Here is a 13,461-nt window from a genome sequence, read left to right as displayed (position 1 = left end):
ATATCGTACGTATAGTATACTTTAAAAAACTTCTCTATACAATTGTATTTATATATATATATATATATATATATATATATATATATATATATATATATATATATATATATAAAAGTTACGAAACATTGCTATTCAGTGTTTCTAGAGTAATAGTATAGTAACGTATATCACGTATATTAGTACGTATGTAAAATGCAAGATTTTATTACATTCACGTAGTACTATATTAGGGAGAAAAATACCGAGTGTAAGTTTGGCCATTTAAGAATCTTTATCAGTAATCCTAGTTATTGCGTGTACCATTTCTATCATTCTGATCGCATTGTTATGTTTTGATTCCACGTTTGGAGATATTTTCAATTCTAATAAGAATAAATTGCGGAGTCGTCCCGTTGTATTGCTATTTGATTGATATAAACGATGTACAATGTTTACGACTTAAAAAAAATTAATGTCTTAGCACTTGATTCGGTAGAGCAGGGTTTCTCAAACTGCCTGATACCGTACCTCTTGTTTTTACTAATCGATCACTACCATCGTCAAGACTTTTAATTGTTTATTCAATTAAGTTTTACTACTTGTTTCTATTTACTTTCTGATTTTCATTTTATTATGATTAAGTAAGAATTGAATACAAGCAGTTTCTACAAAAGTTTCCAGTACAGGTTCATATATAATATTTTTAATAAGCATTTTGCACTTTCATCGATCCAAGTTCCGTACGAGTACTATAATATTTAGTTTATTATTTAACCCTCTATACGTATCATCATATCGACTTTTTAAGGAAATACGTTCGTTTTGACCACAGCATTTTAATTGCACTTTTACAATCTTTTAAAAATATTTACGAAAAGGGCGGGAAGTTCCGGGACCTTTTCAGTCTCGAATATTATTTAATTTTAAACGCTTATCCTTTTACTATAAAAACATTACATAGAGGGTTAAAAAACTACTCGATTTAACCATAAGAATTATCAGACAATAAAACTTATAAATGCAAAATGCTTCGAGTAAATGTTTCAAATAATTTTCTAATTTTACGAGTTTAAATAAACTTTATGGATTTCATACTTTTAAGTGAAAATTAAATTGAGAATCCCCGCAATAGCGAATTCTCGATTGTAATTATCAATTAACTTGCTGAAGCTTTAAAGACAATAATGTCGTACTGACTAATCATCACAGCAGAACAGCAAAGATGTATATAGTTTTGTATCTCACAAATCTGTATACACCAAAAACATAAAATGAGAGATACACTTATAAAGAGATATTGCGCATCCCCTAAATATGTCTCTATATATATACGATTCACGTTATCTTTTATCTATCTATCAAAATTTGGTATCTCACAGACTTTTCTATACGTGTGTGTATGTGTGTATATATATCTATATATCTATATATACCCATTTTTTTCTTTAATATGATACAAATTTATTAATTCACAATTGGTATTGATTTGTCGATCACTTTTTCCTATAAAAATCACGTTGATGACACATAACGGTAAAAAATACGTACAAGGAAAATCCATTCAATGTATAAGTCTATAAAATCAATTCGTAATCAAACGGAAACGTTTCATACTATTTTCGTTCGTAGAAGTTATATATTCACGGTGTTCATTTTCAGTGTAATAACGTATTGGTTTTCTAATCTGTGTGACTGATGGATTCTTAAGAGTTAAACTGTTTTATTACAAAGTTGTACATAGTTGAAGGTGGCATACTTTGTTTTTCTGAATTATAGAACGATCGTCCCAACGGTTGCTTCTCATCCTCTAGAACCTATGGGATTATCGATCAATCGTAATACTTCCACGATCATTGTACAGTGATTGGAATACGTGCGTTAAAGTCTAAATTAACACAATATACATGTATATATGTACAAATGTTTATACGGTATAATATAATAATCATTGCGATAACGAGATATATTTGTTGCGGCAGTCATCGTTCCTTATTATTAGAATTTCATTTATATATGCACGAAATGGTACAATACCCTTCCCTATCTCTAACAGTTGTATGTAAATAAAAGTTATCTGCTAAATACATCGATCAGTCTCACAATCGTTATTTAAATATTGATGTAAAAGTTTCCTTTTCTTTGTTGCTTCAGCACAGTGCATTAACTATAGTCGATATAATATAAACTGATTGTTCAAGGCCACTGAGGGGCTACTCCCGCCACACCATTTTTTTATTCTACCGTTTTATATGCAAAACTTGCAAGAGTAACGCTCCCTGCCTTTCGAATAGATGGATAAGATGAATTGACATGAAAATAAAAATTGTATTCAATATAGTTCATGGTCAAGAAAGTGGCCTTGAGCAGTCGCTTAAATTTGATCCGACTATAGATGTTCTTTGCGAGATCGAATCCTCTCTTAACACACACACACACACACGCGCACGCGCGCGCGCGTATATATATATTTTTTTACATACATATTTTCCTTGTCATGCTTCAACATTTTATCATTCTTTTCATCTGTCTATCTTTCTGTCCATCTTTTGCTCCAAGTTTGTAAATCAGACAAATTTAGTACGACATTAATTTCTATAACTGAAACTTACTTCATTGGGGGAAAAATAGAGAAACAAAAAATATTGGTAGGGACGAACACCAGTACTATCTGCAGATATAAATAACAGACGTACAAAAACACTCAGAATTTTAAATTCAAAGTCGCACCATAGGTGTTTCCGCACGTGTATACAGAATAAATGCAATTCAAAATGATCGTGTTTCGATAAATACTTAAAATTACAGGACATGCAGAATCATTATGAATCATTTGCTGTCAGACAAACACTCTCTGGATCGTATTATCCCCCCTGTTTATTATCTATTTCGAGTCACCTCCGATCCTTTAAAAATCTCAGATATAAAAAGTCCAGCGTAGAAAAAAAGCTTGCAGGATACTTTCGGGAAGATTCGTTCGTTTCTTTTTTTTTTTCATCGCAAAATATTCAATATCGGAATCTGCCAGGTCACTGTAGTAAAATACTTGCACCACTTTTTTCTTTATCTATCTCTCTCCCTCTCACTCAATCAGTCAATAATATTCTTGTCCGAGGACATTTAGAGAAATGATCGTGAAAAGGTGAAATGCAATTCGACCACCAGTGAATCTCCCAAAGTCACGCAGGTCTTGCAAGATCACATTTATCGATATCATAGACTATATATGGAATGAAGATATACATATGTACATATATCTCCATTTCAGCACATTCTGAATATCTTGTCACACGTTAACATATGACGTATTTAAACGATGCATTGCGTATCCGTGGATTTTTACATTAATGTATATACATCTAATAAAATGTATATAAAAATCAGCAACGTGTATCAGTTTTCCTTTATAATTTGATTTGTTTTATTTTTATAAAAATTCTCGATTCTGAAGAAAAGAATAAAGCTGACAACGTTGTGAACGTGTGTAAATTTCAAAAGGATGCACATGACGAGGACCTCCTGTAATGTTTTCCGTCATCTGCTGATAATTGCAGAAGTGTTTGTAAGATTTATTGAAATGATGGAACAGCGGGTCCTGAGAAAGAGAATTGTCACCTTAATTTTGATCCAAGATTCGTTTGTCGTTCATGTTTCTATTCTGATACTTATAAAACAATTTGAATTTGTTTATTCATAAGATATTGTAATGAAAACTGTTTAAGAAGACGCACAAATAAGAATGAAAATTTTAAGTACATAGTGCTGTCTCTCTCAACTTAGATATTTCAATATATCTCACAAACTTTATCATCTAAAATTGTATTTTCTCGGAATTTTCTATAGATCGAAATATATCAAGTTCTTTTTTCAACTGTTGTGTATGCACGTACAAAAACATCAAATTCAATTTACACGATAGCAATGCACAGACATTTCGATTATATTTTTTTATTTAGTTTCGTTTCTTCAAGGACGTCTAACATGTTGGAAATGACATGTGTATTTCTTATCTTTAATTAACATCTCAATACCTATGCAAGATAATTTGATGTTCTTTCGCATTATTCATAAATAGTATTACTTTGATAGCTGCACATACAATATATCCATTTATATCCTCTTTATCAATAAAGTTTTAATTTATCATCCTCTTTTTGTTTAAAAACACACGAAATTATTCGTATTCTTTATGTATCACGCAATCATGTTACTTTGAATATGAGACCATTTTATATCCATTACAAAATTTTCTTACATAAGCTTATTTTAATGATTCTAGTGCCTAATCAATCTGTGGGCACCATTTACAGTTTTCTTAAGATGTAAATAACTCAATAATAGATTAATATACAAGATAATTGAAAATAAATAATTCACTGAATATTGCCAGGAGGTTGACTTGGAATCAAACGTTTCTCTTTGCGTCATTTCCTGGCAGTGCTACAGAAAGTTCATTCCATAAAAAGCAAAGATTAATTTGTATAAAAATATATATAAATTTATGTAGAAAAGGAATATTATATATTGCAAGTAAATAAACTTACAAAATAAATAAGTTAAACAAGTATTTCTTATTTTTTCAGTTAGAGGAAGGATCATAGAAAGTTATAAAGATCATTTAAAAAATTATATTAGCTATGTGCTGAACGAGTATATTATAGAAATCTTAATTGTAATTTGAGCTTTTTAAGTTGCAAAATTCATTCCTGACTTTAAAAAGATCAACCTTACACGATAGTGCTATATATATGACTTGTTGATCTATGATCCAACCTTAGATCTTGACATATATTAATTATTATAAATCATAACGTGAGTTACAACAAAAACATAGCTATTAATATTCACAGTAAAGAGATCATAAAGTCTCCTAGTCCAAAGAAATATACAATTAAAATTTGTCAAAGGACAAGGTGGTCAACATTGTCCTTGGACAAATTGGAGTTTCGATGTTTGATTCCATATGAAAAACTGTTATCGTTTCCTTGTTACATAACGATTGTCAATGAGCTTAAGCCAGATGGGCAGCAAACGCGGCATTTTAAAATGTAAATCAAATGCCTATATGAGAGAAAATTTACTATAAAGATTGCCAATATCCCAGAAGTAGATTAATCTTAAGTTTGATTATTATCTATGTTAAATTCATTGATCAAAAATTCGGAATATTTTAATTCAAATTATTTAAACTTTAAATTATGCTTGATGTTATATAAAATAAAAGCTATGTATTGCACGTTCATAACTTTTAGCTTTAATTCCGCAAATACTCTGTTTTAATAAAGATTGATGTGATTAACCAAATTATTTATTTAATATAAAAGAAAAGTATATCTTTTGCACATCTTTGGTTTTATTGTTAAGATTATTTTAACCATATGTTTCAAGTTATTATTAATGTTATTGGTTTTATATATTGCTTGAGATGCACTTTATAAAATATAGTTGTAAGAAATTTTTTGTGATCTCCTGGGTTTTTCTATACAAGATATATTACATGTAGATTTGGATAACCTTTGTGCGTACAATATTAAGAATTGACCAAAAATGCGAAAAAATATTAAAAAAAAATAAATAATCCAATGATCACAGTAATCTGTTTTTAACAGGTACTTTTGTGTGCTTTTGTTCGGTCATGTGCCCATCTCTGAAAACTAGGAACTAACAGTTTTCACTTATTTAGCATTATACTTATTTTGCATATCAATAATCTGCTGTTATTCAATTCATTTTCACATTTATGTTGCAGTCATTCTGAAATACTTTAACAAAGTTTACTGGTCCAGTTTGCCAATCTGATTGCCATATTCTCGTTCAATTTCACTCTCTAGTAATACTGCCTAAATATATCATCATATTGATATGATGCTATTCAACAGACTTTATTTATTTTATTATAAAGTACTCTTCGTATTATTGCTATTAATGGGTCAGGATTTACAGTACCTGAACACATTCGTTTCTTAAGTTGAATTACTTAATTTTAACGTCATGGACCTTGGCATGAATCATATCAAATGCATTTGGTACAATGTAGCTATCATGACCCTTAGTGAATTCTTCTTTTAAAATTTTTGGACCCAAATGTTTGAAAAGTGATTGGCATCTTGGAACTCCCACACAAATATTCACATATACAATTGCAATGATAGGTAGCCCAGAGAACAAAAAGCTATGGATAAGAAAATTGTTACACCATACAGTAACTAATGCTTAGGATGTAGATACTATAAACTGCCACTTGCCGAATAATAATCTTATATCTCATGTTACATTAAAATGTCATCACAGTATTTTGATGTACGTAGCTAATTATTACACTTAGAAAATAATTGAAAACTTTCCACGCGATGGAGTTTTTTGTGGAGAGTTAGCAATTATAAGTTCGTGGCAGTTTATTAGTATTCTATATATACTACAAACGGCATTCAGTAGAAACAGTGTGCTCTTTTTCAACTATCTCTCTTAAGAATCATCTAACAGTCGTGGAACACGCCTCAAGAACTTCCGTCCATAAAGACGATATCATATATAATTATATATACTTTTTCAACAACCAACGATCAAGAACATGAATCTTATGCAACCTTTCCTAAGAGCACTATCTACCTACTGTACATTATAACAGTTATTCTAATTACAAGAATTCATTTTTCATCATTCACAACAGTATAAAATCTCTGTGCTCGATATGATAAAACTTAAACACTCTCATCCAGAGCCTTTGTTATCTGGGACGGTAATGGTAGCATACTTAACACACAATTTTGCATCGCGGCATACATCTAACTATACTGTATAAGAAAAAAATAAATTAAAACTCTATGAGAGACTGACATTAATTAGAGACTGATTGCCTAGAGGAGGCTGCGTGCATGGCAAAATCGACGAGTGGATTATTTGGGACGGTAACAATGGAGTGTGAAGTACTACTGCTTAAAGTAACATTGGCAGAAGAAACTAAAGACAATGGCTTACAAGATAGTTGATCAATTTGTTTTATAGGTACCAATTTGATTGGTATGTCTGTTTTTAACCTGACAGCTTCCGATACTGGTATAGCTTTTAGCTGAACACTTTTTAATGGTTGTATTTTGACTGCTGGTTTTACAGTAGCACTCGCATTTTGAATAATTTTGGTTATTTTACTCTCACCAACTCCTTGGTTGGAAGATTCATCATAGCCGGAATCTGATGATGAGTCACTAAACGTTTTACTTGTCTGCTTAGAGACTGCAGTCTCTGTACCAGACTCTACACTATGGGCAGGACTAGCAGATGCAGAACTGTGGACAGGACTGGCTGATGCAGAACTATGTGCTGGACTACAACTTAATGTATTTGTTTGTTGTTGTCGTTGCTGTCTAGCTATGCAACCAATACAAGGCTTTATCAATGAAGGATCCACTATAACTTCTCCATATGGACCTTTGAATATTGTTCCACAACAAATGATCTCCCTAAAATAATAACATAAAAGTAGAATGTATGCTTTAGTAAAAAGAATTACTAAATGTGTTTTGTTAACCATTAAGAGAACATTATATAATTATTTATAGTAATTAACAATGGAACTAACCTCTTAAAATAGGATAGATCAATAAAACCATTAACAGTTAAATCATTCTTTGATTCTGCAACATTCTGCATATCTAATGGTTTTTCAGTAACTGGAATATCATCGCTACCTACAGGACTACCAGCTCGACTTGAACCTTTACTGCCATCTCCATTTAAATAATCTTCTATGGAAAAAAAAAAAATTTAAGATATTATGAAACCTCTATTTTTAAAACCTTTAAATGGAAAATAGTTTTTATATGCCAACCTGTTAAATCATCACTCATTGCTGGACTTTGTTCTCGGTCTCTATCAGTTTTCAAATAGATGTGTTTCTTTTTCATAATCTTCTCAAATTTTTCTGGTATATCTTTCATTTTCTTTTTATTTTTTGATTTAAACTTTGTTAGTGACTTGATACCAGGACCTGCACGTGCATCAACAACCTTAAAAGAGATAAAATTTCATTTATAAACAGTAGTACGATTAATCAACTAATATTAACTATATAACAGAACATGTTAGCACTCACATGTCTCCAATTGCGATTGCTTCCTGCAGGTAATTTTTTCCACCTTTTTACCAAAAGTACACATGCATTACATATTTCTCCAGTTCGTCTTTCTTCAAGTTGGAAACATTCCATAAAATCATCTTCATACTTTTTACTGTCTGTGAATCTTGAACTATAGGCATAAACAAATTGTTCTTTATTGTAATATCTTATTCTCAAAGTATTATTTTATTGTACTACATTAATTAGAATCGTCATATTATTTACCTGCTAGACTTGGCTTTACAAATGCAGCATCCAGTACTAGACCGATACACCTTTGGCTTGTGAAAACTAAACATTTTGCACGTTACTTTTAGACTGCCCCTGTAAATGAAAGAACATTAAATAACATTTTTAAGTTAAAATGAAATATCAGATTAAAAGTTTATAAAACCTTAGACAAATAAAGCATATTACATGATAACAAATTCATTAATAACCAATACAAATTTATTTCAACCAAGTTCATTCCTGTTTTACTGAGAATTTATTATCGGTTTATGTTTATAATTGTAAGTAATTGCCTACAAGAAGAATTAGGTATAAGGATAAAATAATCGTCAACCGTATGTTTAACGCGTCCTGAAAATAATGTACCTTTACTGAAAACAGCATGTTTCGATGATTGTGACAGTAGTCGAAATTAGCTTCATTCTATCCGTACGGAATGTATAAAATCATGTAAGAATTCAATCGCGATAATTTGTCACGACGAAAAAACCACTGATCGCCACCATCTTTATTATACTTGTTTACATCGATTCGTTGCCAGTTCTGTAACTAACACCGCGATTTCGGCTTGACAGTGTATACGTGCGAGACGCTACGCGCCGTGACGCACGCATGCTACTAGGGGGCGTCCATAATCTCACAAATCCCCACTTATAATACACGATAAAACTGCAAAGAAAAACAATGTGCTAAAGGAAATCGACACTTTACAAACACTTCTTTCTACACAGAATCGCCAAAATCTGTCACTTACATTACAAATCATGATTAGTTTACAAATGAACAATATGCTGGACAAAAAAAACAATTTATTCTGTACGAATACTTCTTTCCAGAAAGTCATGTTTTCTTGCTCGTGCCTTGCGAAGTTTATTATTACCAAATAAATAAATTATGTTTTTTGTAATTCATTAAAGAGTGAACATTCATGATGCTATATATTAATTATTTACATATATATACATTATAAAGACAAACTTTGTAATTGTAAAGTATGATTTCATGTAAATATAGCTTACACCAAATGCAACTCTTATAATGTAATATACAACAAGCATTTTAAAAATTCATCAGTAAATAACTATAAAGATAATGAAACGAGCAATTTTGATGTTAGAATGATAAGATTGTTTTCAATTTAAAAAGAAGAAAGAAGAGGAATTGGGAACTGTGTGTCGACAACACATGGGTCTAAAAATAGGAAGCACGAAACCACAACATAGTGCAATGTGGGACTAATATGATGAAGCATAAGATTTCTTAAAATATCATTTTTGTTTCTCCGATAAATTTTTGTAATGTGAATTAAGCTATACGAGTAAAACACGTGTATATCTATTGACTTGCAACCTGTAGTTTAATAAATATTGAGTACATACTGTAAAAGATACTGAAAACCGTTTTAAAATAACATTAAAGTGAAACACACGAAGATTATTTGTTTTTACGTGTTTAATGTTAAGAATGGTGGCCAATTCATTAATGTAATTTATATTTCAGAAATGATCGACGTCAAAATTTGGATTGTACAATATCTATTGTAATTGTTTACTCATTTTTCATGCTATATCCCCTTTTGTCTTAACTAAATTTTAAAAGCAGGTCAGTGACGTTGCATGGCGCATCACACAGATAACGACCAATGAACATTAGTAATACGAGGGCGTGTTTTACTTCAGCAAGTTCGTTGGTCACTTAGGAATATACACGCGAGGCGGCATTTATTCGAGATATACATCGTAGTAGGTGCAACGCGCGGAGGCAAACCAGTTTTCCTTCGATATGCCGAATTTGCTCTGTATAGTACCCATCCGTCCTTGTCTTTCTCAAGGATGATTTTACCCAGGAGCGTAACAGCATTTTCAATGATCCGAACGTAACGTTCATATCACGTACGTAACTACATTCCATACCCATGTCATCCCATCTTAATTAATATTTCATTAAACTGTATCTTAACACCTAGCCTCATATAATTATCAGGATGTTAATCAGAAAAGCATTTAGTAATTATAATAAATACATTTTGAAAAAACTTCACATGTAAGGAAGTTTAATTTGTTACGAAGAATGAATGCAATGTAAATATACCTGAATATATATACCTGAATACGAACGTCTTTCTCGACTCAATGCACAACATATTTTTTCAATCATTCTGGGAGTGGCGCCATCGGTAGTTGAAACCACAAAGCAAGAATGTTGCAACGTACTGTACGCAAAAAAATGTAAATGTGCTTTCGCCGCGTTGCAGTCGATGATTATAGTGGGGGACGATGTAAGGGACATCAGACAACAGGAAGGGGAAAAAAGAGGAGGGTATAGCGATGTTGCCACGTGGTTTGTTGATCGGTTGCCTCTTCATCCCGATACGACTCAGATCTCTGACCCCACTGCGTGCATATTAAATAGTACTCATATTTTGCGTATATGACTACAAATATATTTTTAATATCGATAAAAACAGTAACAACTGTTAACAATTAGTGACAAACTCGCGGTAGCTGTGAGTCTACTTTATTTCATTGGGCAATATATTTTGCAGTCTTAACAATTTATAAATTTTAATCTGTTTATAATTATACTGATTAATATTATCTTGCTTACGTTTACTGTACCCGATTTAATAAAGAAGATTATACATTCAAGCCCATCGATAAGATATTTTTGTACTACTTTTATGTTATTTTCAATTATAAAAGAAAGCAAAACAAGATGTGTATGTGTCAAATATGCTAAATTTATGTTAAATTAATTATCATTGTATAGATACTTTCAAGTTTATATTGTTAATGTAATTTATTATTAAAAACAATATTCTTTACGATAAATTACATTAGGAACTCATTAAGGGACAAATATGGTAAAAACAAAAAATGTACCATGTCTGAACACCGTGTCCCTGACACGCTAACTTAGTAGTTCAACTTTCGTTCTCACTTTTACAGTTGCTTTACGGTTTTAAAAATAGAAGAAGGTACCAACACCAACCATCCCTCCATGTAAATACATGTTATCCAATTATATGAGTTCTTATAAAAATTATTGCAGAGATACAACTTTATTCTTTATATACTGAATAAACAATTAGAAAGATTGCAACCAATGATAAAATTATTTCAGACCAAGAAACTTCGATTTCGTTCAGACGATGTTTAACGATGTCGCAAGTATCTGATCAAGATGACCTACATTATGATAAAACAGGTTCCGGTATTTTGGTCAGAATAAAAATACCGAGACATATTTCTCTACCTTTGAGATATATAAACTCGTAAATTAATTTAATTTATGAACTCGTAAATATGAAATATATTAATACATGTATCCTGAAAATTAAGTTTAAATATATCGAGTATTATCTAATTATAATTACCATCGATATCAAATTTTTTTAATCGTTATTGGTATAGGACATGTCACGTAATACTTGTATCTCTCCCCTCCTCTCCCTGTTAATGATAATATTTTCAAACAACTTTCAATAATCTCCCCAAATTTATAACACAGAATATGTTATATTTAAATAAACGCCACTTCCACATAGTAAATACTATACTACAATAATTAATGAGTTTAAAATTTAATGAACGTGTAATAACAAAAATTGCATGTATGATTAATTTAACATTTCAAAACCAACAAAATCTTAGTTTACTCAATTCACCGACTTATTTAACGAAATTGTTACATTTTTTTGTAATAAAAATTATGTGCTAAATTAATTTAAAAGATATAATCAAATATACAAAAATATTACAAAAAAAAGACGATTAAAAGTGATCTCCGGTCTTTAAAATTTGTCATACATAGACAGTGCTTAGCGTGCATTCGTGAAAAAGTGCATAAGCTGAAGACTACCATCCTATCTAAAAATGTCTTGGACTTTTTTTTTATTCAGTCAGAAGTAAAAAAAAAACCTATCAATTTTCAGGACATATATAACATTGAGCGTAGCTATGGTGATTCCTCTTACAAGCATATTGGGTTCCTACCGAATATCACTCGCGACAGATCGTGTGCCATTTTCATGAACAGAGACAAAAAAAGAAATCTACGGATAAACGTGGTACACCGAACGAAGGACGTGCACGAGCAAGAGACCGACATGGCGCGTGGCACAGTACGGTCGCCGCCATCGTCGGTTCCTTCCCTTCCCACCGTCCTAACCAACCCCGTCACATACTGTGATGAGCACACAGTATGTTCATCCGAATTATTCGATAAATGTAACATTTCCTCCGATTAATTTTCCAGAAATTATTCGAATGATTCCTCTCGAACAACCCATGTGACAATACTAACTGACATGAACCTTGAGCGAACAACACGAGAAAAGTCAGCGATACGATACCCGCCACAAGCGGGCACGCCATGACAGATGATACGGCACGCACAAACAAACAAGTCTACTTGCCAAGTGGAGCACCGCGCAAGTAAAAACGCGGGAATCATCATCGTTCTGAAAGATGAATAACATGTAACGACCGGTCGATCTCTATCACGGTCTATGAAAGATCTTCTCTGTACGTTATTAGGTGTCCTGTCAATACGATGACCAGTGCCGACAATGAAAAATTCGTGAAGGTACGCGGTACCTACGACGGTCTGGTGAAAGTTTCTTGCCGCACTTGACATAAACCACTAAGATTTCAACGATTACATTAACGTGCAGCGAGGGCGGATTAATAGAACAACAAACGAAAAGGCCGGGAAGACAAATACATGTCAAATGTATTGGCGATGATACAGCAGCAGCCTGGCAGATTCTGACCACGGAGCCGAAGACGCTGACATCTCGGAACATATTTATCCGTAACACGTGAGTAATTTCGCATGACAATCCACGAGGCTGCTGACAACGCGTCGCGTTATTAATACATCGTATTTTTGCGACACGTGCTCACGAAATTCACATTAAGATGTTGAGATTAATGACAGCAGAGTCACTTACCTTTTCAATACAGGTGACGGCCAGATTTGAGAGCTCCTTTGCGCAGGCCCACGGCGCTGACTCCGTTGCATACTCTAGTCAAAGAAGCATCTACAACTATCAAATAAGAAATTATGTTTCTTGTACGTTATTATCTTTTTTGATTTTAGAGAAGTATATTTTTTCAAAATAAAATTTTATACAT

The 13,461-nt window shown here is 32.0% G+C and overlaps 1 protein-coding gene across 3 annotated transcripts; it reads right to left on the bottom strand.

The window, feature by feature from the left end:
• Positions 1-131: 131 nt before the first annotated feature.
• Positions 132-10,683, bottom strand: LOC143148240 (uncharacterized). 3 transcript variants are annotated; one of them, XM_076314373.1, is made up of 7 exons: positions 10,429-10,679; positions 8,690-8,992; positions 8,318-8,416; positions 8,069-8,222; positions 7,805-7,982; positions 7,556-7,721; positions 132-7,436 (listed from the first exon to the last, which is right to left on the bottom strand). In XM_076314373.1, exons 3-7 carry the CDS (start codon positions 8,389-8,391, stop codon positions 6,815-6,817), a joined length of 1,194 nt encoding a protein of 397 aa, XP_076170488.1. In that variant the 5' UTR covers positions 8,392-8,416; positions 8,690-8,992; positions 10,429-10,679; the 3' UTR covers positions 132-6,814. The 3 variants fall into 3 exon arrangements, with proteins under 3 accessions (XP_076170488.1, XP_076170487.1, XP_076170485.1); XM_076314372.1 differs by lacking the exon at positions 8,690-8,992 and having other exon boundaries at positions 7,556-7,718; positions 10,429-10,683; XM_076314370.1 differs by lacking the exon at positions 8,690-8,992 and having other exon boundaries at positions 10,429-10,682.
• Positions 10,684-13,461: the final 2,778 nt, after the last annotated feature.

The sequence above is a fragment of the Ptiloglossa arizonensis genome, chromosome 6 (genome assembly GCF_051014685.1).
Source record: "Ptiloglossa arizonensis isolate GNS036 chromosome 6, iyPtiAriz1_principal, whole genome shotgun sequence".
NCBI lineage: Eukaryota > Metazoa > Arthropoda > Insecta > Hymenoptera > Colletidae > Ptiloglossa > Ptiloglossa arizonensis.
The sequence above is the reverse complement of the archived record's forward strand: the minus strand, read 5'-3'. Positions and strand labels throughout refer to the sequence as shown.

What these genes read in the sequence shown, in the direction of transcription:
- LOC143148240 (XM_076314370.1), bottom strand. Translation starts at nt 10,466, where the DNA reads ATGTTGTGCATTGAGTCGAGAAAGACGTTCGTATTCAG. An exon ending in TGTAAAGCCAAGTCTAGCAG is followed by an intron (nt 8,223 to 8,317) that starts GTAAATAATATG and finishes TTATGCCTATAG; the next exon opens with TTCAAGATTCACAGACAGTA. An exon ending in AATGAGTGATGATTTAACAG is followed by an intron (nt 7,722 to 7,804) that starts GTTGGCATATAA and finishes TTTTTTCCATAG; the next exon opens with AAGATTATTTAAATGGAGAT.